Source organism: Ornithorhynchus anatinus, chromosome 13, assembly GCF_004115215.2.
Source record: "Ornithorhynchus anatinus isolate Pmale09 chromosome 13, mOrnAna1.pri.v4, whole genome shotgun sequence".
In the NCBI taxonomy this organism is placed as follows: domain Eukaryota; kingdom Metazoa; phylum Chordata; class Mammalia; order Monotremata; family Ornithorhynchidae; genus Ornithorhynchus; species Ornithorhynchus anatinus.
In genome coordinates, this window is record NC_041740.1 from 41,433,975 (window position 1) to 41,461,016 (window position 27,042).

Genomic DNA, 27,042 nt, shown 5'->3' on the forward strand with positions numbered 1-27,042 from the left:
AGCTCTGAAGAGATCAGTATAAACCCTAAAAAGGCCGGATAACAAACCGGATCCAATCGAGATCGCTCCAAAATGCAGACCGCCTCTCCGCTTTCCCAGATGCTTTTGCAGCCAGGGCACCTCACGCTGTCCCTGGGCGGTGGGGTCAGATGGGGACTATCACCCCCGCTTGACGGAAGAGGACTATGAGGCCCAGGGAGGGTAAGTGACTTGTCCAAGGTCACACGGCAGGCCAGAGGCTGACAGGATTAGAACGAGCAACTCCTGAGTCCCGCGCGCAGCTCTGCTGCCTCCCATCTATTAGTATTATGATTACCGTGCTCTGCACAGAGTAAGCGTTCAATAAATCCCACCACTCCTCCTCCTCCTAATACTACTCTCAGGGTGGCCTGGTGCAAAGTGCCCAGGCCTGAGAGCCAGAGGACCTCGGCTCTGTGACCTTGGGCACGTCACTCCATAACAGTGGTGCCTGTTAAGCCTTACTATGTGCCAGACATTGTACTAAGTGCAAAAGACAGTTAGGCTGAGCGCGGTCCCTGTCCCACATGAGCCTCACAGTCTGCCTGGAGGGAGAACAAGTATTTAATCCCCATTTTAGAGATGAGGAAGCTGAGGCGACACAGCAGGAAGGTGATCTGCCCACACAACAGGCAGGTGGTAGAGCTGGGATGAGAACCCAAATCCTCTGACTCTCAGGCCTGTGCTCTGCCTACCGGCTCCTTCGGGACAGATATCACGTCTACCCACTCTGTTGCACTCTTTCAAGTAAAACAGGTCTGTGGTCTGCTCACCTGTAAGCATTCGACAGACGCTTTTCTGCGTCTTGGTTTCCTCCTGTGTAAAATGGGGATTCGATCCCCTCCATTAAACTCTGAGCCCCAGGTGGGACAGGGACCGCGTCTGACCCCATTACCTTCTATCTATCCCAGTGCTCGGAACGAAGTAAGCGCTTACCAAAACAACACAATCACAGCCACACTGCATCCGGGCAACAGGGGAAGCAGACACAAGCCGCTACCCAAGTAGGGAGGCGGGGCGGCCTAACGGACGGAGCAGAGACTGGGGAGGCGTGAGAGGGGAGCCGCCTCCGCCCCAGCCTCCTGTGTGACCTCGGGAGAGTCGCTCACCCTCTCTGGGACTCGGTGTCCTCACCTGTAAAATGGGGGGCGAGGGGGACGACAAACCTCCTGACGCCCTGCCTCACAAGGGTGTGGTGAGGATCATATGAGATGGATCGGTCAATCAATAAATGGTAGTAATTGAGTGCTTATTATGTAGAGAGCACTGTACTGAGCACTTGGTGGAGTATAATGCAACAGAATTAGCAGATACCTTCCCAGCCCACGATGAGTTTACAGTCTAGAGATCAGCCACAGAAACGGCGGGGACTTATCATCATTAATTCCCGGCGAGTCCGTCTCCCTGCTCTTCCCGGCTCTGACCCCGGGAGCATCGGCCTCCTGCCTCGGAGACCACCCCCCACCTCCGCAAGCCCCCCACCGGTAAGTGGGGGGCAGGGGGTTCACAGCTCCCATTACGGACCACTCCAAAACCTCCGCTTCCCGCCCCCGTCAGTCAAGCAATCGACGGCAGGTACTGAGCATCAATTTAGTGACTGCAGAGGCCGTGCAGCCTGGTGGAGAGGACACGGGGCTGGGAGCCCGAGGACTCGGGTTCTAGTCCCGGCTGGGCCAACTGCTTGAGGTGTGACCTGGGGCCAGTCGCTGAAACCCGCTGGGCCTTGGTTTCCTCGTCTGCGCACTGGGCTTTAAAAAAAAGAATACAAATCCAACCCCCTTTGCTCTAAGGTCTAAGAATGAGAGCCCCGTACGGACTCTGATTTGATTCTCTTGGATCTACATAGCACTTTGCACAGTGCTTGGCACCCTGTGGACATTCGACAGACACCGCCTTCACCCTCCTCCTCGTTATTATTTACGATCATCATCATCATCCACCCCGGCAGCGGGGGAGCAAAAGGAGAAAGCAGGAGAAGCCAAATCCCGCTCCCGCTCGTCGGCTCCTGAAATCTCCTCGCAAACATCCCTCTTGTGGGCTACATGAAAGTGGGATTCCTAAATTCTCAAACCGTGACGTCCTATTGGTTTTATTGATCGTTCCGGCAATCGGTGGGTGTGTGTACCCGATCATTATTTTGACAGTTTTATCATTCAGTAATAGACTCCCTTTTCGACGCCCGCAACCACCTCATTCAATCTCAGCCCTCTTCAGGAGGTTTTCCTCGATCCGGTTCTACCGTCGGCCCCGGATCACGATGAGTTTCTTTTTATAGCCGCGGATGAGATGCGTTTTGGGCGTTACACCTAATTACGTCTGCACACTAACAATTTTCAAGCTCGTCATGAAGGAAAGGTTAAGCGTTTCTAGATTAAGGCTTTTTTTCAACACCTCTCGGTCGATTCGGTCACCGGGGTTCTTGTGAGAAACAGGGAGGCCACCCGCCCCCGGCCCCCCAACCCTACATCTCGCGGGTGGCATCCTGTGAACGACGGCGATAGTTTACAGGCTGTTGGTCATAAAGAAAATTTAGCTGCCCAACTTTCAGAACACTTAGAAAAAGTACTGAGTTTACTGCGATCTACTATAAAGTTGGGACATAAAGAAAGAGCCGTTATTATTCTACTATCCGAGAAGAGATAACTTCTCCAAAGAGAGGGAGGTGTCTTCCTAGGCCGGTAAAATGCCGTCCTCTATTGGCACCGGGATAAAATAAACCCGGTAGTAAAATATCCGAAGCCCAAGTTACCTCAGAATCGTCTTCTGCCCACCGGTTCCCGCCATGTCATCTGCTCAAAACAAGCATGAAGAAAAGACTAACCCTGGGCAGTGGGGTATGTGAATAAAATGAAGAGGATAATAATATCGATGATGATGATGATGATGATGGTGACGGTTAGCACTATGGGGGACTTGACCACAAGAACCTCAATTTTCGTCCTCACGATACCCCTGAATGTCAGGGAAGGAAGGGTGTTAGTCCTCCCATTTTACAGAGGAGGAAACCGAGGCCCGGGGTCGGGGAGTGATCGGCTGCCAGCCGTACAGCAGAGCTGGGATCCGAACTGACTGCCAGATCCAACTCTGTCAATCATCCACTCGTATTTATTGAGCACTTACTGCGTGCAGATCACCGTACTAAGTCCTCGGGAGAGTACGACACAACAGTATCACAAGTTTAGAGTCTAGAGGGAGAGACGGACGTTAATATAAATCAATAAATGACGGACACGTGCGGAAGTGCTGCGGGACTGAGGGAGGGGTGAAAAGAGGAAACAAATTGGTTCAATAGTACTTATTGAGCGCTTATTATGTGCAGAGCACCGTACTAAGCGCTTGCAATGTACAATTCGGCAACGAATAGAGACAATTCAAGTGCAAGAGCAACAGAGAAGGGAGGAGGGCTTAGTCAGGGAAGACCTCTTGGAGGAGACGCACCTTCGATAAGGCTTTGAAGGTGGGGAAAATAATTGTCAGTTCCTGCCCGGGCTCAGCAACCCAGTGCCTCCAGGAGGAATGGTCACCTCCCTTTGGCTCTTCTCCCTATTTTGCTTTATCTGGTATTTGGTTAAGCGCTTACCATGTGTTAAACACTGTCCTAAGCTCTGGGGTAGATACAAGTTAATTATGTTGGACCCAGTCCCTGTCCTGCACGGGACTCATAGTTTACGCAGGAGGAAGAACAGAACCACCCAAGGTCACCCAGCAGTTGTTTTGATATCTGCCTCCCCCCCGGCCGCCAGACTGGAAGCCCGTTGTGGGTAGGGACTGTCTCTCTTTATTGCTATATTGTACTTTCCAAGTGCTCAGTACAGTGTTCTGCACCCACTAAGCGCTCAATTGATACGACTTAATGAAGGAATGAATTAAAGCGGCAAAGGTGGGATTAGAACCCAGGCCCTCTGACTCTCAGGCCCGTGTTCTTTTCACGAGGCCACGCTTCTTCTCCTTTCACCTCTCCGGGCCCCTTTGGGGCTAGAATCCCTTACCCGAGACCCTGGTGCCTCGTACGGGCCAAAACCCATCACCGTCTGCTTTCGCCCGTGGAGGGAAAGGCTTTGATGAGAGGCCGACTTGTCCCCCTCGGCTGCCCCGAAGGGCCCAGCCGGTGCTATCTATTAGCCGGGTAAATGCCGACCAGGAGGGAGGGGGACAAGGACGAGGCCACGGACGTCGGAGAGACCGAGGGAGAACAGAGGCGGGACACCACTCCGGCTTGCAAGCGAGACCGTTCGGGCACGAGGGTCATGGAGGGCGGGGAGCCGCAGAGGCCGACATCAGTTTTCTGCCCATCACGGACCGAAGGTCCAGATGCCTGAGACCCCCAATCCCGGAAGAGCGAAACGCTCCCCTTACCGCCGGGCCCCCAGCCTAAGGGTGATCCTGGCCTAGTCCCCAGTGCCGCTTCTGCCCACGCTCTTCCCAATCAATCAGTGGTATTTATTGAATGCTTACTATGTGCAGAGTGCTGTACTAGGCGCTTGGGAGAGTACAAGAGAATTCCCATCTCGCGCCTCCCTAGCCTCAGCCGCCGGGCCGGCGACGCCGTTGGGCTCTTAACAAATGTCCTCCACTCTTCCACGTGGGGGCCGGCCTGTGCTTTAATTAAGGCTCTTTTTCCTCCTTTTTTATGGCTTTTAATTATTGAAATGATGGCGAGGCACCCAGGTGCAACGCGGCCCCTGCCAATTAATAAACGGACAACCGTGAAATGGGATGTTTTCTGGAGACGGAGGGAGGGAGGGAAGGGCCGGGCGGTGGGAGGGACGACGGGCCGGACAGAGGGAGACGGAGGGTGGGTCCGTTCCCCTCCAGCCTCAACCCAGCTCCTCGATCTCACACACACCCCCACGCCCGACTTCTCCCTGCACCTCGTCCGCGGCTCTCCCGCCTCCATCCCCTCGCTCAGGCCGTTGCCCCGGCCCGGAACCGGCTCTCCCCGGATCTGCCGGACCACAGCTCTCTCCCCATCTTCAAAGCCTCTTGAAATTCCGCTTCCTTCAGGGAGTCTTCCCCGATTAACTCCCAGCCACCTAAGCCACAGCTACCCTCGGCCCCTCCGGCCACACAATGCTCACGTATTTACATATGCCAAAGTACTGGTTCGATTTACTCAGATTTTTTCTGCTGCTTCGAACAGGCAAGTTCTCTCCACTTCCACAGCAGATTTTTATTCTTTCTCCTGCCCCCACTATTAGTCCTTAATTTGCCTGCATCCCCCACTGGACTGTAAGCTCTCTGCGGGTAGGAAATGGGTGTTTTGCTACTGTTGTTCTTGCCCAAGTGCTCGGCTCAATGTATACCACAGATGGATCGACCGATAATAATAGGAATTATAAAAATAATAATAGTTTCAGGGGATGGACAATTCCTGGACGTTTGCCTTCTACAGATTTTTTAACGGTATTCGTTAGGCTCTTACTACGTGCCAGGCACTGTGCGAAACCCTGGTTTAGATACAACCTAACCTGTCTTAATCTCCACTTTCCAGATGAGGGAACTAAGGCCCAAGGAAGTGAAGTGACTTGCCCGAGGTCACCCAGGAGACGAGCGGCGGAGTCGGGATGGGAACCCAGGTCCTTCCATCTCCCAGGCCCGGGCACTAATCCACGAGGCCACGCTGTTCTCTCATTCCCTCCTGTCAGCTTGTCACTGGCCAATCCCACTCCTGGACCGACCCCTTGCTCAGGCTGTGACCGCCGGAGTTGTCATCGGTGTCATCGTTCGGCATCGTGGTTGTTGCCGTCGGTGGGGTCGTCGTCGTGGGGTTCGTCATCACCGCTGCAGCTGCTGCTGTCGTGGTTCTTGGTGCTGTCCGTACTGTGGTTGGTGGAGGCGGAGGTGTCGCGATCGTGGTTGTCGGCGGAGTATTTCGTAGTTGTGGGTATCGTCGTCGAGATCGTATCGTTGTTATAGATAAATAACGAGTCCCACAATTACTATTACTGTTGGTATTGTCTGTTGCTCTGATTGTATCGCTGGCGGCGTTGGACCAGTCATTATTCTTCTGAATCTTCGCGGATCCCCAAGTCCCGCCCAGACAATCTGCATGGGCGCGTGCACACATCCGTCCCCTTCCGGAGTGGGCACATCCCCAAACTTGGCTCCCCCTTCATTTACTGCAATCGGAAGGCAGGTGTGCTGCCAGACAGACTGCTGGCCTGCTCTGTGAGCTCAGGCAAGTCATTACACCTCTCTGGGCCTCTGGCCCCTGGACCTTCCCGTCTGTAATACGGGGACCACTACCAACATCTGCCGCTCCATTTTCTGCCCCGTCTGAATTTCAACACTCAGAATCGTCCCTTCGGCTGAGGAAGGGTCTCGCTCCGCCCCCTCCCCGTCTCCCTTCCCGCGGTGAGAGGAGAGTGTGGATAACCCGCCGGGGGTCGGACGGGAAGACCCGGCCAGTGTCGGCGGCCGCGCGTGTGAACGGGAGCCGTGTCGGGGAGCTCGACGGCTCCGCGCGCTCTGTGGATGGGAGCGAGTCTGAGCGGGAACCAGAGGCGGTGGATCTCACGTGCGCATTTCCCGTTATCTGCAGTCACGTCGCCTGGCGGGGCCTTCCCGTAGGCCCCACCTCCACCGGCAGCGCATTCCAGGGAACACCGGGATGGAGAGGCGTAGCGGAAACAGCCCGGCCCTGGGAGTCAGAGGACGTGGGTTCCCATCCCCGCTAAGTCACTTGTCTGCTGGGACCTCGGGCAAGCCCCTTCAGCTCTCTCTGCGCCTCAGTTTCCTCCTCTGCAAAATGGAGATTCAATACCTGCTCTCCCTCTGCCTTAGACTGAGCGCCCCATGAGGGCAGGGACTGTGTCCAGTTGGATTAATTTCAATGCCCCAGGATTTAATGATGAAGCAGTGTGGCTCAGTGGATACGGCACAGGCCTGGGAGTCAGAAGGACCCAGGTTCTTATATCCCAGACCTGCCACATGTCTGCCGCGTGACAATGGGCAAGTCATTTCACTTCTGTGGACCTCAGTTCCCTCACCTGTAAAATGGGGATTAAGAGTGTGAGCCCCACTGGGACAGGCACTGTATCCATCCTGATTAATACATCTAACCCAGTGCTTGGCACATAGCGCTTAACAAGTACCACACTCATTATTATTATTATTATGCTTGGCCCGTAGTAAGCATTTAACGAATACTCCAATTGTTATGACTATTACTATTATTATTATCACCGCTCTGACCCAGCGGCTGGGACTCCTCCCAACCGACTCACTCCCCGCCACCAATATTCACTCAATAGTATTTCATTCAATAGTATTTACTGAGCGCTTACTATGTGCAGAGCGCTGTACTAAGCGCTTGGAATGTACAATTCGGCAACGACGTGACCCATCACGGCAGAGCCTGAGCCGTTTCTGGCAGGGCGGTGGCCGGTGCTCTTTCAGAGAGACGGTCCAGGTGGTAGGCGCCATTTGGCGGAATGTGGGACCGCCTTCAACGAGACAACCCTCGAAAGACCCTCCTGGCCCCGGGCGACCAGCCTGGCCCTGGCTCCGATGCCGACGAAGAGGGGAGAGACGCGTCCCGCTGCCGGCAAGGTGAACCCTGCAGTGCGTTGGCAGCAGTGGGGACGGCTTGCAGTGAACCATCCACGCTCCCTGGCTCGGTCCCTCAGAGCCCCACTGGCACGTGAGCGAGGCAGGGTCCACCCCGGTGTCTTTATTATTATTTTTTAATGCTACTTTTTAAGCACCTACTATACACCGGGCACAGTACTGATCGCTGGGATAGAGGCAAACTAATCAGGTTGGGCGCGATCCACGTCCCGCATGGAGCTCACATTCTTAATCCCCATTTTACAGATGATAAACCTGAGGCCGGAGAAGCCAAGTGATTTGCCCAAGGTCACGCGGCGGACAAGTGGCCGGGCCAGAATCAGAACCCAGTCCTTCTGACTCCCAGGCTCGTGCTCCATCCATTCGGCCACGGTGCTTCTCACCTCCACCAGCCCAGCCTGCTTCTCGGGTTGCCGGAAACACGTCGCCGGGAGTGCCCGGCCCCGTCCAGCCAGCCCGGGCCGGCCTCCTTTTATAGCTCAAGTCCCATCATGAGAGTCAGCAGATCCCAATGAAAATCCAATCGTGCCCTAATACGAGGCCTTATTGTAATATTTATTACTGAAACCGCACCGCACGCACCCGTGGGCCCTGCCGCTATTAGCTACAGCTCCGTATGGAAGAAAAACAATTTAAGCCCAAACATTGATCTAGTGAAAGTAATAGAACGTACACAGTACTCTCCTCTCCCCGAGGAACAAGTGGGTTTTTTTTTTCGTTCCAATTTTAAAGGGGAAAAAAAAAAAATTTAAAATACAACCAAGTCTGACGGCGTCTTGCAGCTCATTAAAGCTGGGGGGTGATTTCCCCTTTATAGAATTCTATCGATCTCCCCTGTCCTCGCCAGACGAAAAGTGTGGTCACGGAGGAGAAAATGATGGATGTTTATGCCAATAGCACTGAACAAACCTGTTAGCTAATTGCTACCGAAGACAATTATCCCCGCATTGTTTCATAATGGAAACACATTACAAAAGTCTAATATACACACAGGGAAATGTGATGGTTTGACGGCTGAGCCGGACGCCTTCGGATTTCCCGGCCGGGGAGTAATTCGGTCGTCGGGGGGGGGGGGGGGGGGGGTCAGTCGGGGCAGAAGCCACAGCGACTGGCGGCTCTTCCCAAATCGGGGAATAAAGACGTGATCAGAGCCACCTTGCCTAGAGGGGGCCGGGCCTCTCCGTCCCACTGCGATTTCTACCTCTTCCGGCGCGGCCGGCGATATTTTGAATTTAAGAGCGAAAGAAATGAATAAGAGATCGGCGACGGCCCTCTAATTATATCTTCCTTGGTTCCGCTAAGAGGCTCTTCGCCGCTGGGGTATAATTTTAATAACCTTCCCGTTGATTTCCCACTAGCGGCCATTGAGTTAAATATATACCTGGGCCCGGATCGGAGGTAAATCGGTATATTTCCGCGGGCCCGGTCTCGGAGATCGCCTCCCCCGCCCCCCGCCACCGGTCGGGACGAACGGAAGACCGATGCCCACACGCTCTCCGGGGCGGGTCTCGTCCGAGCCGGCTACGAAGAGGCAAGTCGGCCGGCGCTCGGCGACGCCTGGCTAACGTGAGACCGGACGGATCTTGACCACCCCGGCCGCCTCTTCGCTTCCTCCGCCTCTTCCCCGCCCCGGTCTTCCAGAACCGCTCCCTCGGAGAGACGTTCCCCGGCCCACCCCCGGCCCGGCTGGGACGGACGGCGGATCCCAGGCCCGGCGAGGGGCATCTCCGGTCTGCGGGACCCCGATCCTGGCGGGGAAGGGGGGGGCGAGCGAAACCGCCGGAGGCCGCCCTCCGACGGGCAAATTAAGAGTCCCCGGCCCGCCGGCCGCCCCCTCCTCGGGAGAAGCCGGAGCGCGCCCGGCGGAGCCCAGAACTACCTGCCCGAGCGGCCGCGGCCGCCGTCGCCGACTGCTATTTTGACAAGGCGCGGGCGGCAGCCGGTCCAAAGCAATCAGAAGGTTGACGTTGATAAATGGCGCTTCTGCGGCCAAGTTGAAAATAACACACATCCACTTTAATCTCTTTCTTGATTAAATCGAAACCATACCATTCTGACATCATATGTGATTTGCTCACGCAGCACCACTGCGGGTTCTTTTCGAGGCCACTTCTATTGAAATGATATTGAATTTTTAGGGGAAGTACTTAATTCATTCAAATGAAACCTTCCCTGGAGTAACTGGGCCACCAGTTATGGGCGACCGGGCTGATTCGGAGGCTGCCACAGGGGAGGGGAGAAAGGGAGAGGAGGAAGAAAAAACCACACACACCACCGCCACAGAAACCGGACAAGACAGGGCCGCACTCCCGACCCGACCACAAAGATCCCCCCCACCCCATCTGCTTTCCGGGGGGCGCGGGGGAGATTCCAAGGGCATTAACTTGGGCTTTCAAAGAGAGGAGATGATATTGCACAAAGTGAATATATATATATATATATATATATTCTGCTGCTTTTTACCTATTCTACCGTAGCCAAGCGCCAAAGGTAAACATTGCAGGAGGCAATAAAAATGCAGAAGATGAAATTGTCTTTTTTACATGAGACTAGGCAAATATTTATGGGACAGTTGACAAACTCCTGCCTACTAAAAGAGTCAGCACTGAGAGCAATTATCCTGATATTCATGACTCACTTTGAATATCACATTGAATATTACTCATAAATCTTTTACGAGCCCGTCCCCAAGGCTCTCTTAACAGCCGGTTTTAATCATGCAGTTGACACAGAGAAAATAACAAAATGTATTTTTTCAGTGGCAAATTAATTTAGGCTTGGACCCTCCTCCTGTAGTTCTCTATTCTTTTATTTATTTATTTATTTTATTATTATTATTATTATCATTTCTTTTCCTCCCTACTCCGGAGGCGGGGAGCCCGGCGTTGGAGCGGGGCATGGATTCCCCGCTGGAGAAGTGAGGCCACCCCGGGTCCGGCCTGGGGGAGGGGCAGGGCGGACGGTGCCCCGGCAAGGTGACGCATGCCCCGGGCAGATGGGTCAGCGCGTGGGTGCCCGGGGCCGGTCACCTGGCACCCTGACCTTCTCGAGGGGTCAAGTCACAGCCGCCACTCGACCCCTTGCGGACGTCAGAGTGCCGGGGGCTCGGGGAAATGGCCCTTCGATCGTGGGGGACAAGCGCCCCGTTGCGGGGGAGAAAAACGGATACTCACGCGGAAGCCCTTCCTTCTCTCGTAAAAAATTCTCCAGGACGATCCGAGCCATCAGCGCCGGCGAGAAGTCCACCTTGGGGAAAGACAGAGCGAAGGAGAGAGGGTCAGATGGCCGGCCGGCCGCCTCCTCGTCGACCCCCGGATGCCCACCTCGCCCCTCGGACGGGGCCTCTCAGGATCCAGGCCTCCCCGGCCAAGGGTCCACACCCTCTCCCCCAAAACCCTAGGGCACAAAATTTCCGGGAAGAGTCAGGGAGGCGAGGCTCACTCCCCGGGGAGCTTTACCCCCTCCACTCCAGAAGGCTCCCACCAAAGTCTGGGCCCCCCCCGCCCCTGGTCTGTCCCACCCGGCCTGTCCGTGCTGACGTCCGCTCGGCCATCCGGGCGCTACCCGTGGCTGTGGCGGGGAAGGCCGCGATCCCACCGAAGTGACTGAGGTTCATCGCTGCTGGTCCCTGAGGGCCCGAGGAGGCACGAGGGACCGGGAACTCGGGTCTACGCACGGGGTTCGCGGTAAATCACCGGCATCAGGCTGGCTCTCCGTTGGGAGGCCGGCGGCCCCGACCCCCCAAGATCCTATCCGCCGGGCACAGGCAGGGCGAGTCGGGCCTTCTGGGGGCTCCAGACCAAACGCACCAAGGCAAGCCAGCCCCCCGAAACGACAACCCCCAGGCCGCTCTCCCTGCAGAGGAGTCTGGGGCCCTGGGACCACCCGAAACGGGCCGGTAACACTTCCCTGGGCCCAGGGTATCTCCCCTCTGTGCACGACGCTCAACGTGGCTCTCCCGGGTGCCCGCTCACCCCCAGCCCCTTCCCGGGACGCTTTTCAAGGGTGACGTTTGTCCGGAAATTCCCATCCATTTGGGAACGAGGAAGGAAGTCCGGCCGGCTGAAGTCGCGGGTGTCGGGGTCTCCTTCCGCCCGCCCCTCCGCCCGGAGCCGGCCCCGTCTCGGTTCCCCGAATGGAAGGGAGCGGCTCCGCTATGCTGTTTATGATTGGAAAGCCACATCACGGCTGACATTTGAAAAATGGCGAAATTACCCAAGGTAGCCCAGCCTGAATAAGGAGCACCTTATTAGTTCAGGTGCTCGAGTGTCCCTAATTTTCATATTAATCATATGTCCATCTTCTTCCGATACAGGGCCACCGAGCCGTCCGTCAAAATTCAGGGAGTAAAATCCAGGGAGCTGCAAATCGTACTTGAAAATATTAGCGGGGAGGGAAGAGCGCGGCTGATTTCATTATTCCTGACGTGGAAATTGGTGGGGTTTACGGTATTTCTTTTTCTACTTCCTTTTACCCTGGCAGCCCGGCCTCTGGCCCTCCGGGGCCCCGGGGAGGGGGAGGCGGGGGGGGGGGGGGTCCATCCCCCACCCATCGCGGCCCCGGCCCTGTCAAACGACACCCCCCTTCCCCCGACTTTGACCCCAGCGGCCCCAGCAGGCAGGACCGCCCCCCGCCCGGCCCCGAGCGCTAGGCTGCTCCTCCGCCTTTCCGGTGGCCGTTGATTAAACGTATACGGACTCGTAAAGCGTTCCCGCCGCCTCCTCCGTCAGCGCGGAGGCAGGGGAGTCATTTAAATATTAACTAGCGTATAAAAATGGCAGCTTGCTCGTTTGGATGCGGTAATCGGGCCCGGCTCCCGCCTCTCTCCCCAGATGCGGCCGCCACGGTGGCGGCGGCCGGCCCAGGATGCACCGCTTTGCCCCCCGCCAATCCGCTGCCACAATAACAAAAGCCTTAAGCGGCGTCACTTCCATGTTTTCCCTCGACCCCACCGTCCTCGGGGTTGGGGAAAGGTACTCTCGGGGGGCCTGCCTATCCCCCCCGCTCCCTCCCGACGCGGTGTGGGAGCGCCTACTGGGTCTTTTCATTCCGAGGTGTGCTCCCAAGCACCCGGCACAGTGCTCTGCAGCCAGTAGGTGGCCAGAACGGTGCTCTGCGGTGCGTACCCTAGTGCTCTGCCCACAGAAGGCAACCATTACAGCACTCCGCCCTCCAACGAGCACTCGATCGGGGCGCAGAAAATTGGCCTGCACACAGCAGACGCCCAAGCCAGCGCCCTGTGCCAACCCGGTGCCTCGACCAGCCCTCCGCACACAGGAGGCACTCGATACAGCGCCCCGCATAGAGAAATTATCCAGTACAGTGCCCCGCACCAATCTGGTGCCTAGGACGGCCCTCTGCACCCAGTAGACAGCCAGTAGGGTGCCTGAACCCTTAATAAGCCCTCAGGATTGCACTCTGTGCCCAACAGACATCGAGTAAGGTGCCATACGGTCACCGGGGGGTACCCACGGCAGCGGAGAGGGCAACACCAACACCGCCCGGCCGCACCTCTGCAGAAACATTCTCCTGTCACCCCAACACACTGGACGGTCCCAACCCCACGACCCTCTCCATCTCCCGCCTACCAGCATAGGCGCAGGTCGGCCCCCCGACCCCTGATAAAATCCCACCCTTCCCAATCTGAGCCCCCACAATCCCCTGGCTTTGGAAGTGGGGGAGAAGCAGGTGGGAAAAACAACAGGTGCAGCTGGAAGAGGGGGCGGGGGCCCACTTCTTACCCAGGACCACTGAGGTTGCTGGGCAGGGCTACGGATCTGCCCCGCGGAGGGGCGTCCGGCGACAGGGAGGGACGCAGCGTGGCCTAGTCGAAAGAGCCCCGGCCTGGGAGTCACAGGACCTGAGTTCTGATCCCGGCTCCGCCTCTTACCTGCTGCGTGATCTCAAGCAAGTCACTTCATTTCTCTGGGCCTCAGTTTCCTCATCTGTAAAATGGGCACTCAATGGCTGTCCTCCCTCCTACCTAGACTGAGAACCCTTTGTGGGCTGTATCCAACACGATTAACCTGGACCTACGGCAGCGCTTAGGCCAGCGCTTGACACACGGGAAGCACTTAATACCATTATTACTATTACAATTCCTGCTCATTAAAATCTCTTCAAGTAAGTTACAAGTAGATATAAGGTAATCAGTTGGGACCCAGTCCCTGTCTCGTGTGAGGCTCACAGTCAAAGGAGGAGGGAAAAGAGGTACTGAATCCCTATTTTACAGTTGAGGAATCTGAGGCCCAGAGAAGTGAGTGACTTGCCCAAGGCTACACAGCAGATATGTGGCAGAGCCGGGATTAGAACTCAGCTCCTCTGACTCCCAGGCCCATGCTCTATCACTAGGCTAGGCTGCTTCTCCGGTAAGTGCTTAACAAGTACTATAATAATAATAGTAGCGTGCTGCCCAGTGACCCTGAGGCTCCGGCATCAGGCTGCTCCAAACGCGCTTTGAGCACCCACCGATGTCCTCTGTTTCCCTCTGAGGGGCTGTGGCACACCGAGGCACAAGTAGCACATGGGCCCTTCCCCACCAGGCAGGGTCCAGAGGGATACCGGGGGGCCCGGGGGCACAGACGGTCCCCGGGCCAGCCACCGCTCGCTCGTATTACGCCCGATAAATATTTTCCAGGGGCCGAGCTAAATATTTTACCCTTCAGGATGCTCGCTGCGGTGGTGATGAACTTTTCCCGCCTTTTTCCTCAAAGAGAGGTCTTCGAGGCTTCGCCGGCCGTTGCGGCCCCGGTCGGGGCGAACGAACGTGACCAATCAATCGCCAGCTGTTTGGGGCGAGCGACAGGTCCCTCTGCTCTCTCAAGGGGAAAGCGATTCGGGGAAATAGGGCAACGGAGCCATCGGGTCCGGCTGGGACTGCACGCCAACTGCTAAAATAAGCCCGGCCACGGTGGAAATTCTAGGGCCCGCCGCCTCCGCCGAAACCCGTCGTCCCCTACCCCTACCGGAACCCACCATCTTCAAGCAATCCCAGCCCGGCTTTCTTACTGTCCGCCTCTCCGGCCAAAGTGAACGACGTGCACGAAGCCCGGAGACGTCGCAGGCCGCGAGAAGCCCGCGCCTGCTGGCTGGATTTCATCAACACTTTCCACAAAATAAGAAATCGGGAGGCACCTTTTTTTCCCCCTTTTAAAACATTTGCCTGGAAGGAGAGGGACTAATTACATTAACTGATTTATTAACAAATGAGCCTCGCTGTCCAATTATTCTGAGTACTAACAGACGGGGGAACAATCTTAAATGTCTTGACGGGCCCAGAAACCCTTTTTAAGGTTAATTACATTACTGTGTGAAAAGTCGCTCCGACTCTGACCCCCTCAGGTTGTACGCAGGTACAGAGAATAAAAGGGACAGGAGAGAGACGGACGGCGTGAGAGATATGGAAATGAGGGAGAGACAGGGAGAGGGTAGGGAGCGAGGCAGAGGAGAGGGAGAGACATCGAGAGATGGAAACGGGGGACAGAGAGACGGTGAGAAGGTACGGAATGAGAAGGGCGGAGAGGAGGAGCGGGAGAGATGGAGACCGACGAGGAAAGAGAGACAATGGGGAAGGGAAATGGGGAGATGGAGGGGGGCGTTCGACAGAGTCAGAGTCAAAAGGGAGTGAGAGACAGAGAGGAAGGGGAGGGATGGAGATGAGGAGAGACAGTAGGAAGGGAAGGAACGAGATGGGGAGAGGGACACAGAGAGGGAAAGGGAGAGGAAGTGAGAGGGTCTGGAGGGGGCAGGGAGGGAGAAGAAGAGGGGGAGGTGGTGGGGGGGAGAGGAAGGAGGGCTGGGGGTGGTGGAGCAGCAGGGGGAGGGGACAGAAGAGGCTCACCTCATTGGCCAATTCCAGGAGCACAGGTGCTGAGCTGTTCTCTCTCACCCCACGCAGGTACCTAGGCAAGACAAAGGCAGTGCTGCTGCAGGGAGGGGCCGAGGCCGTGGGAGACATGTTGGGGTCCCCCCGCCCCCCCAAGGCTCACCGCTGCTCCAGGCAGGTGCCGCCTCCCTGGCCGGGGTGAAGCAGGCCGCCACGCCGGGGAGGGCCTGGGGGCGGAAAGGAGCCGGGAACCCGGGCCCGTCAGAGCTGAAAGGACCCGCCGCTCGGATCCCCCGGCCCGGACCCCCGGCCCGGAGCCCGTCTGAACTACACCCCACAAACAAAGCCAGGCGGCTGGCAGCGGAGGCCGGCTCCTCCCCCGACGGCGGGAAGCCCCCGGCCTCGGTCAGATCATGGATTCATTCGTCGAATCGCATTTATTGCGCGCTCACTGCGTGCGCAGCACCGTACGGAGCGCTTGGGAGAGTACAGCGTAACACTATAGCAGACACGTTCCCTTCCCGCAATGAGCTTTCGGTCTCCGGGGGAGTCGGTCATTGATATAAATAACGGATATAATAAACTAGATCGGACGCCTCTCCCCCGCCCCACAAGGCTGGGACGCTGGGGAAACGGAGGGCCAGGGCGACCCCTTAAAGGGGCCTCCCCTACCATCCCCGGCTGAGGGACGGGGTACTTGCTGGCTCCTCTGGCTCTGGGCGGCCCCACTGAGCATTCTGTGTGAGGCCCGGTTTCGGACCGCGGTCATCATCCCGCCCCCTGCCCCCGCCCCGCCGGCTGACCTCGAGCAAGCTGAGGAAACTCTCCGGGCCTCAGTAGCCGCCTCTGTGAAATGGGGGGAAAAATGCCTGCTCCTGCCCGCCTCCCAGAGCCAAGCAAGGCAGAATGATGGAGCCAGAGGGGTGAGATCGCCTTGGGCTCCAGCAAGTGACACAGTGGGGCACACCCATCTCCCCCTCACTCAACCCACGTATTCACCTGTCACCAGATCCTGTCGGTTTGACCTTCGCGACAACCCTCTAGACTGCGAGCTCGCTGTGGGCAGGGAATGTGTCTGTTATAATGTTATACTGTACTCTCCCGAGTGCTTAGTACAGTGCTCTGCACACAGTAAGCGCCCAATAAATACGACAGAATGAAGGGATCTCTAGAATCCACCCTTTCCTCTACATCCAATCTGCTGCCTCGCTGATCCAAGCACTTATCCTATTCCACCTTGACAACCGCATCAGCCTCCATGCTGAGTGCCCTGCCTCCTGTCCCTCCCCGCTCCAGTTCTGACTTCCCCCTTGCTGTCCGGATCATTTTTCTAACAAAAAAATTCAGCCCACGTCTCCCCACCCCTCAAGAACCTCCAGTAGTCGCCCATCCACCGCTGCGGCAAGCAGGGGGTCTGAAAGCACTCAACCACCTCGCCCCCTCCTACCTTACCTCTCTGATTTCCTACTACAACCCGGCCAGCGCCCGTCGCTCCTGTAACACCAACCCACTCGCTGAACCTCATCTCATCTATCTCGTCACCGACCGTTCGCCCGTGTCCTTCCCTCTGGCCCGGAACTCCCTCCCTCTTCATATTTGACTCGGCCATTCCTCCCATCTTCAAAGCCTTACTAAAATCCCAGCTCCTCCGAGAGGCCTTCCCTGAGTAGGCCCTCGTTTCCCCTACTCCCTCTCCCTTGTGGGTCACCCTTCCACTTGGATTTGTGCCCTTTACTCGCCCCACCCTCAGCCCCACAGGATTTATGTACAGATCCGTAATTTATACCGATATCTGTGTCCCCCCGTAGACTATACGCACCTTCAGAGTGGGGAACGTGTCTACCGACTGTTATACTCCTCCAAGCGCTCAGTACAGTGCTCTTCACACAGTAAGTGTCCATACACGATCGATTGGTTCTATGTTGCGGGGAGGGGGCGCGAAGGCCCCTCACGGGAGCCAGAGGGTGGTGGGCGATGTGAAGGGAGAGAGAAGGGAGGAGAGAGAGGTGGGGAACAGATGCTCTCTGCCCTAATGATGGCGATAGTGTTTATTCAGCGCTTACTCTGTGCCAAGCCCGGCGCTAAGCACTTGGGGTGACTCAAGAGCAACGGGTCGGATCCAGTCCCCGTCCCTCCCGGGGCTCCCAGCCTAAGGAGAAGACCTCATCCCCCTGAGGTTCCCGAGGCCCCGAGAGGGTGACAGGCATGAGGTCGCACAGCAGGCCGGAGAGGAGAGCCAGGACCGGTACGGATCAGAACGCCAACCTCTCGCCCACATCCTGCCGCTGGCCTGGAACGCCCTCCCTCTTCATCTCTGACAGACGCTTACTCTGCTCACCGTCAAAGCCTAACTGAAGGCAAATCTTCAAGAGGCCTTCCCCGACTAAGCCCTCATTCCCTCTTCTCCCGATCCCTTCTGCATCACCTTTGCACTTTGATTTGCTCCTTTTTCACCCCTCCTTTAGCCCCTCAGCACTCATGTACATATCTGTGATTTATTTCTATTAATGTCTGTCTCCTCCTCTAGACTGTAAGCTCTCCGTGGGCAGGGGAGATGTCCAACAACTTTGTTATATCGCACTCTCCCAAGGACTCCACACGGTAAGCACTCAATAAATACGACTGACTGACCGATGGACCCCTGGGCTCGTTGACCCCCGGGCTCGTTCCCCTCACCGCATCAGAGCCCGGGATCAGCAAAGCTCTGAACTAAAACTTGCTCATCCACGGGCCCAGCTTCGCGTAGCTCACAGACGCCAACCCTACCGGCATCGATCCCGGCACGCTCTGCCCCTCGAAGGGGGTGAGAGTTGTTCCGGGCCACCAGAACTCCGGCAGGGAAGGCCCCATCCCCTCAAGTTCAAAGCTAGGACTCTCCCCCGAACCCACCAAACTGTTGGATTGGTCACGACTGATGATAATACTAATTCCTTAAGTGTTGTCGCTGTGCCAAGCACTGGGGTAGACAATCGGGTCAGACACAGTTCCGATCCTCAAGGGATTCATGGGGTAAGTGGGAGGAAGAACAAGTACCGAACCCCCATTTTCAGTCGATCGTAGTTATTGAGTGCTTACTCTGTGTAGCGCTTGGAAGAGTACAATATAAGAATATAACAAACACACTCCCTGTCCACAACAAGCTCACAGTCTAGTTACAGATATGTACTTATGTACATCTTACGGATGAGGAAGCTGAGGCCCGGGGAAATGAAGTGACTTGCCCACAGTCACCTACACCTAGCAGGCCGGTGGTGGAGCCGGGATTAGAACCCAGGCCCCCTAAATTCCAGGCCCAGTCTCTTTCCACTGGGTCACGCCGACCCTGTCGGTGAAAACACCTTGGAGCCATTCCAGGGGTGTTTCCGGACAAGCACGCGTGGCCGGGCGGCGTGATGTCCCCGGGGCCACCTCACGGCTAGAGTTGCGGGCCGAGTCCGCCTGCGGCCCACCCACTCCGCCCCTCCAGCCGGGCCTTCCGCCTCTTCTCGGAACCCTTCGCCGAAACTCTCCTCTGCTCCACCCTGCCCTTTCCCACACCGAGAGCGGCCACGAACCGGCGTGACTCCAGGCCGATCCACAACCGCCGGGGGCCACCGACTCCCACGTCCCGTCACCTCGCGGGCCTCAGTCACGGCAGCCTCCCAGCCACTTCACACGCCACGGGTCGGAGGTGCACGCGCGCACGCACACCCACACACCCGCTCCCTGGACCTCTGGGCCCACCCCCCTGCACCCTGAGAGGGGGTCACCTCGGGGAAAACCGGTGCCCGGATGTATACGTCTCAAGACACGACAGGGAATATGATTTTAACAGCCTAATCTATCCGCGGTCGTCGGCCCCGTCGGGAGGCGCTCGGCTCCCCGCTGCTGGGGCCGGGCGGCCGATACCTGTCGTAGTAGCTCTGCACGGCCTCGGCGGTCTGGTGCCTCGGGTGGGTTCTCTTGATGTGTTTCTGGAAGAGAGCGGAGCGAGAGGGCCGGGGGTCAGCCGCGATCGGGCCGTGGGGGAGGGGAGGGAGCCTCACCGGGGCTCCCCGGGCCCGAGGCCCGCCGGGGTCCGCCCGCGGGTAGCCGACGGCCGGGCGTCCGGCGGGGGCGGCGGCGGAGGGGCCGCCGGCGGCCGCCCGCCCCGCCCCCTCCCCTCCGGCGCTCCCTCCGGCCCAGATGGCGGCCCGGGGCCCCGACCCCCTGGCCCCGACGAGCCGGCGGCCGCTTTCAACCGGGAGGGACGCCGCTTAAAAACAACTTATTTGAAGACGACACAAAAAGTAATCCCGGGGAGACGTGCCACTTGACTGACACCTGCCATCTCATGATAAATGACTCTATTTTCTGGCCGGCTCGGCTTCTGCCACTCCTGCACCGGTCGTTCATCATCATCTCTGTCAGCCCCGGGAAGCAGCCCTGACAGTGCAAGTCGGCAAACATTTAGCACACGGAACCGCGCGACGCGGGGAAATTATTATTGTCAGAATAATAATGGTTTAGCATAATTTATTACGGGCCCCCCCCGCCCCACCCCAAATACGCGGAGGCTGGTTATTAGACAGATGGATGGGGAGGCTTGTCAGGGCCTCCGCGGAGACTCAGGCGGGGCTGGGTGGGGGAAGGGGCAGGGCCCGCAGCCCAATCAGAAGGCTGGCAGTTCAATTACAAAGAAATAAAGGAACATTCATCATTCAATTAGGCACCTGTCAGCCGGCACAAAGGAGAAAACTTCTCACCTGGTACTCCTGGGAGAAGATACTCTGCACGGTGGACTCGGATTGCCTGGAACACATAAAGGGGGGGACGGAGTTAATTACGGCGCGGGGACAAAAGAGACGCGGGCGTCGGAGGGGAGCCCGCGGCCCGGCTCTCTCGCCGGACTCCCAGACGGGCGTGGAAAACTTCTTCCAGATGGACGGCCGGGAACCCGGCTCCCCGCGGCCGGGTTGGGGAGGGCCCCCCTTCGCCCCCGACCGGCTCGGGGCCGGCCGGGACCGGGCGGGATCTCCGCCCGAAGTGGACGCGGGGAGCCCGGGGACCGCTGGGGCTGCCGGCACTGCCGCCGAACCCTCCGGCCGCGAGGCCCGGCCCTTCCGCAATCCCGGCCGGCTCCCCACGGTGGGGCGGGTGCCCGGAGGAGGAGCCGGACGGAAGAGGCCGCCGCGCCCGAAAGGGAGCGAGGCCGCTCTCCTCTCTGAGGCCGCATCGCTCCGCCACTGCCGGGGGCTTCGACTGTCCTCCGTGGATGCAACTCCCTACGTCACATCTCAAACAGAATTAATTACTTCTGATATATTTTCCTCCAATAAATTACGGTTCCGATAAATCAACTTTTATAGGCCAGCAGAGCGTCATAAAGAATTATCCCCCCACCGACGCGCCCAGGTTCGGTTGCGGCTCGCCGGAGGTGGCTCGGGGAAGGGGAAACTGAGGCCCAGGGCCGACGCCGGATCCCCCGACTGGGCCCCAATCCCCGGAGCTCTCCCGCTGCCGGCCGGGGCCGGCGGGCACGCGGGCGGCAGCAGTAACCGGAGAAGTCAAGTCTGCCCACCTGCCCGTCGGGGGAATGTTCCCACACCCGGAAACCATTCGGAAAACCTCAGCTGCAAACTTGGGCTGAAACCCTGCCTCCTCTCGGAGGAGCGGCGCGGCCGAGCCCCGAGAGCACGGGCCTGGTAGTCGGGAGACCCGGGTGCTAGTCCCGGCCCCGTCACCGGCCTGCCGTGGGAGCTTGGGCAAGTCGATTCACCTATTACATCTCCTCGTCCGGAAAACGGGGATTCGATTCCTGTTTTCTCTCCCCACTTAGTGAAGCTCCATGAGGGGCAGGGACTTTATGGGATCCGGTGGCATAACACAGTGCTTGGCCTATAGTAAGCGCTTGACAAATATCGATCGTATTTATCGAGCGGGAGTGGTGAATAAAGGGAGCGGGTCGGGGCGACGCAGAAGGGAGTGGGAAAAGAGGAAACGAGAGCTTAGTCGGGGAGTGACTAAGGAGTTCGGTTTTGGACACGGTAAGATGAAGGTGCCGGCAGGACATCCAAGTAGAGATGTCCTGAAGGCAGAAGGAAATGCGAGACTGGAGAGAGGGACAGAGGTCAGGGCTGGAGAGGTGGATTTGGGAATCATCCGCATAGAGGTGGAAGTTGAAGCCGTGGGAGCGAATGGGTTCTCCGAGGGAGTAGGTGTAGACGGAGAATAGAAGGGGGCCCAGAACTGAACCTTGAGGGACCCCCCCACAGTTAGCGGGTGGGAGGCAGGGGAGGATCCTGCGAAAGAGAAAGGAGAACCAAGAGAAAACAACGTCAGGGAAGCCCAAGTCGGATAAAGTTTTCAGGAGAAGGGGGTGGTCCACAGCGCCGATGGCAGCTGAGAAGTCGAGGAAGGTCAGGAAGGAGCAGAGGCCGTTGGATTCGGCAAGAAGCAGCTCGCTTCTGACCTTTGAGAGGGCGGCTTCTGTGGAAGACGGCGGCCAGGTTGGAGGGAATCAAGGAGAGAAGTGGAGGAGAGGAACTTGAGACACCGGGGGCGGACGCTAAAGAAACCTCCAGCCTCAGTCAGGAACGTAGAATCCGACCCCTGCCCGAGGGCCTCGGGGGCCGACGGGAGGGCAGGCCCCCGCGGTCGGGGAGGAGTCGAGGAAGGCCCCCGTAGGCCGTGATTGATCTCCGTAGGCCGGCGCTGGCCGCAGTGTCCCGGGGGTTCTGTGGTCAGTCCCGGGGGGACGGGCAGTGGTGGAGACGACGACAGATCCGCCGGCAGGGCGCCGTGTAGGGGCGAGAAGGCCGAGCGGGGCCTTGGACGGACGGACGCGGCGACGTCTCATCTGGAACCCGGGGGCAGAAGGGGACAGACAGGGAGGGGGCTAGGAGGGGCCGGCTTCACCGGGCCGCTAACGGGCCAGGAAGCCCGCAGGTCGCCCGGAGGACAGAGCACCGGACCAGGGGTCAGGAGGAGAACGGGGTCCTCGTCCCGGCTCCGCCGCTCGCCTGTTTCACGACCTCGGGTGAGTCGCTTAATTACCTTGTGCCTCGGTTTCCTCAAATGCAAAATGGGGATTCTATACCCGTCCTCCCTCCCCCTTAGAGAGTGAGTCCCACATAGGCCAGGGACCGTGTGCGATCTGATTATCGTGTACCGATCCCGTGTTGAGCACAAAGCAGCAGGCCCTGAATGAACAGGGTAAATATTACTGGTAGGGGAGCCAATGTAACCACCCCTTTTTGGTCCCAGATCCCAATGGAGCACTAAGCCCCAGTTACAGTTAGAAACTGGACAGAATGGGAGTATCCCCGGGAGCAGAATTCCCACTCCCCTCTGTCCCCCCTCAACCACAGAGATCCTCTGTCCACCCCAACTCAGAGCCCCGAAACCGGCCCGGCTCCCAAGACCTCCCGCTCCCGCCTGCGGATCGACGACGACGACGACGCTATTCGTTACGCGCTTACTACGTGCCAAGTACTGTTCTAAGCGGGGTCTACGGGGCTTCCGATCAAGCCGTCGATCGATCGTGCTCGCTGAGCACCTACTCTGTACGGGGCACTCTACTAAGCGCCTGGGAGAGTACGATCCCTGCCTTCAAGAGGTTTACAGTCCATCGCGTCGACCGAGGGGTCTACTGTGTGAGCGGCACCGTACCGGGCGCCCGGGAGAGTCCGACAGAGTCGACAGACACGATCCCTGCCCTGGAGAAGTTTACGGTCCGTCAGAAGAGCGCTGTACCGAGCGCTTGGAAGAGTCCGCCAGGGTCAGCAGACACGATCCCTGCCCTCGAGGAGCCGTGGGTCTACGGTGAGCCGCTCGGGGCTTCTGGCGGCCCCAGCCCGGCCCCGGCCCATCACCATATCAATGCCGCCCGCCGCAGCCGCCTCCCGAGAGCAGCCCTCGTTTATTTGATTGATCACGGTAGATAAACTCCAAATAACAGAGAAATTAACAAACGCTTGACATTTGTGAACATCCATTATTCTGACACCCCTTTCCCACCCCCAAAGGCCATCAACATTCATATTCTCCCGGGGGTCTCCGATCCCATATTGTGGCCGGCCCCCGGCCCCCGGCCCTCTCCCCCCTTCACCCGCCCCGCCCGGGATGGAGACGGCACATTGTCCGTTTCCAAAATGTTCGGGCCCCCCCGGCCCCCGCCACTCCCCCGCCTCCCGGTCACTTTTAAACACTTCCAACACAAAAGCATCTGCCAGTCGTCCCTCTGGGGACGGAGGCAAAATGAACTTAACAGTTTCGAGGCCGGGGTGAGCCCCCCGCCCCCGCCTCAATTCATTCATAGGACCGAAGGGGGCGGACGCCCCCCCTCCCCGGGGACCCCCCCCGCCCCCGTCCCGAGCCACGACAGCAGTGGCTTTATCCGACGGCGGTCCGGACCATTTCCAATTCAAATGGCCCCGGTGTCACATGACCTCAGTGGGGGCGGCCGGTCCCCGACGCCCTGGACCGGCCCTCTCCGGCCGGGCTCCTCCCGGGGCAGACGTCGGGCGGGGAGTCCCGCGGCGCGGGCGGGAACGGGGGGGGGCCCTCTCCCCGGCCGCCCCATTGTGACCGGGAAACTGTGACCCGGCTGCGTCCGGCGCTCCCCCGGACCTCCGGGCCGACAGATGGACCGGCCAACATCTGTGTTACGTGCCCCGCGCGGAGGAGGGAGCGGGCCTGACCGCGGTCGCCCCAGCTGTTCCCGCCTGACCCCTGCCTTCCGTCCCGCCCCCGCCGGAAAAATAAATATATAAGACCGAGCGGGCCGCCCTACTTTCAAACGCCGAAAAGTAAACATGGCAAGAAAGAATAACATAATTTATGGTCATTAAGCTGTTCACATAGCAGCTCAACATATGTTGTATAAATGCCCTATACAAAATAATTTATCAGATCTGACACGTCGCACATCATACTGTATTATTTAATATGCTTACTAAAATTTCATGGATCAAGCACCACTTCGGAAAGCACACGGAAAGCGCTGGAAAATATTTCTTCATCTCCCGTGATTGATTCTGATTACCTTTTACGGCAGCGTGATAAAGTGGGACCGGGGAAACGACGGGGTTACGGTTTAGCCGGCGACGGCTTCCCGGAACGGCGACGTAGCCGGCGGCGGGGAGGCCTCCTCCGCGTGGCGACACCGGGGGCGGCCGGAGGGAATCCTTCGACGACCTTGAACCGGGCCGGAACCTCCCGCGCCCCACCCGCTCCGACCCTCCCCCGGGGCGACAGAGCCGTCGGGTCCGCTGCGGCCGCTGGGTCCCTTCCTGGCTAGACTGTGAACTCGTTGCGGGCGGAGGTGGTGGTATTCACGGTATCCCTCAGGCCTCCAGTGACCCGGCGCAGACCACCCGTCCCTGAGGACAACACGCTGTACGAAACGCTTAGAGAAGTCCGACCGAAGCTCCAGACAGAGTCCCCGTCCAGGAGGAGTGCGATACCTACACATGGTATTCTCCCAAGCGGTCAGTACGGTGCTCCGCAATACGGTAAGGGCTCAATAAATACGACTGACCTTTCCCGGGGAAGGTCAAGGCTGGGTCAGTCCCACGGCCTGGCACGTCCACCCGACACCCCCGACTCTCCCTCAGCGACCCAGAACGGACGATCCGCACTGACTCTCCCCCAGTGACCCAGCATGGACCCCCCCCCACACCCCTGACTCTCCCCTCTCTATTCCTGTCTCCTTTCCATCCCCGAATCTCCCCCGGGGACGCAGCACGGACCATCCAAAATCCCTGACTCTCCCTTCTCCATGCCCAACTCTCCCCCAGTGACCCCCCCGCCCCCGTCCCGAGCCACGACAGCAGTGGCTTTATCCAATGGCGGTCCAGACCATTTCCAATTCAAAGGGCCCCGGTGTCACATGACCTCAGTGACCATCCCAGCGCCGACCCAGTACTGACCATCCCAGACCCAGTACTGACCATCCAAGCCTTCTCCATCACCTCTACCCAAGTAATCCGGCGTGGACCATCCAACCTCCCGCCTCTCTCCTTTCCATCAACTCTTCCCAGCACGGACCATCCGACACCCCCGACTCTCCCCTCTCCGTCCCCGAATCTTCCCCCAGTGATCCAACACGGACCGTCCTACCTCCTGACTCTTCCCTCTCATCCCTCACACCTTCAGTGACCCACCGCAGACCACCCATCGCTGAGGACGACACGCTGTACTAAACGCTTAGAAAAGCCCAACAGAAGCTCCGGACACAGTCCCCGTCCACGAGGAGTGTGATATCTGGGGGGGGGGGGGGGGGAGGACCAAAAAAAATAATATTTACAAACAGGGCGACCGGACTCACACCTGCTTAGGAAGAGGAAGTGTAAGTGCTGGGGGAAAGATGGAGCAGATGGAAAAGCAAATCGATCGGACAGTAACACTGGTTGAGTGCCTACCCTGTGCAAAGCACTGTGCCGAGTGCTTGAGGAGTACCAAGATTTAGCAGACCTCTAGCCCCATGACACTTACAATAAAAAATACTGACCAACTACCTGCCTGTGCAGAGCACTGTACTTACAAGAGAGTTAGCAGACACCGCCCTCGGGTGTACGGAGCACCGTACCCTAGCGCTTAGGAGAGCACGATACACTTAGGAGACCCGATCCCTGCCCTCAGGGGGCTTATAATCAATGCAGGGGGTGGCCAAACTCTACAATAAACGACAGGTAGGAGGAAGTAAGACAATAGGATACCATGCCCATAAATGCCGACTGGGGAAGACCCAGGAGTTTCAGGTGACAAGAAGTCCTGAGGAGGCCGTAGGGGGAGAAATAGCTTGGGGGGGGGGGGGGAGATGAGAGAATAAACAGGGAAGACTTCCTGGAGGAGATGGGATTTCGGTGTGGCCTCGGGCCTGGGGGGAGGGAGGACGTGCACGCGCGGGAACGGGGGCTCTATCCGGGAGGAAGGCACGAGGAAGGTGGCTGGCAAGAGAGGCGGGACCGAGGCAAGGTGAGGAGGTGGGCCGGAGAACGACGCAAGCGTGAGAGCTGGGGTGCGGTGGGAGGGGAGCGAGGACAGCTAGGGTGGAGGGACATCGCGGGCCTCGAGCCACCGGTGAGGAGTTCCCGCACCGTATGCGGAGGGACGGGGCCGAGTGGAGGGAAGGGCTGAGGAAAAGGGTGACCTTCTGACCTCCTGGCAGAAGCGTGACCGGCGCCTGCATCCCAGCGTGTGAGCATGTCCGCCGACCACCGCCCCAGCGCGGCGGCGGCGGCGGAGCGGACCCCAAGCTCCGACCTCTGACCCCGGCCCGCTCCGGGGCCCGGCGGGGGAGCGACGCAGGGGGATAGCCGGGAAGGCCTCACTGAAACCACCCTAGAGAAGATCTCAGGCGGCGGAGACCCTCTCCCCGCCCCGCCCCTAGCCGAGGGACCCGATTTCCCTCTGGGCCCACGGGGACCACCGGGACCCGTTCGGGGAAAACGCTCAACTGTGTGCTGGTGGCGCTGAACAATTACAAAAATGACTCTGTCACGAGCACATATATTTTATTTTATTTAGTGATGTAATAAGCTTAGGGGCATATATCAGGACCAAAATGGTCTTGGTCATTAATTTCCACAATAAATCATAGGTCTTGCCAACAATGACAGCAAACAGATGCTAACAAGGAAATGTATTATTTAATATCGCCATGTGTT

The 27,042-nt window shown here is 58.2% G+C and overlaps 1 protein-coding gene across 3 annotated transcripts in view; it reads right to left on the bottom strand.

The window, feature by feature from the left end:
- Positions 1–27,042, bottom strand: part of CDIN1 (CDAN1 interacting nuclease 1) — an 85,600-nt gene that overhangs the window by 53,597 nt on the left and 4,961 nt on the right. For 2 of the 3 annotated variants that reach the window (XM_029077878.2, XM_039913908.1), the window contains exons 2-5: positions 20,137–20,182; positions 19,301–19,365; positions 15,428–15,488; positions 10,761–10,833 (exon numbers count right to left, since the gene is read on the bottom strand). In XM_029077878.2, coding sequence (XP_028933711.1) covers positions 10,761–10,833; positions 15,428–15,488; positions 19,301–19,365; positions 20,137–20,182 — 245 coding nt within the window. Of the gene's footprint in view, positions 1–10,756; positions 10,834–15,427; positions 15,489–19,300; positions 19,366–20,136; positions 20,183–27,042 lie in introns of all 3 variants that reach the window. The other variant, XM_029077879.2, reaches the window with a different exon arrangement.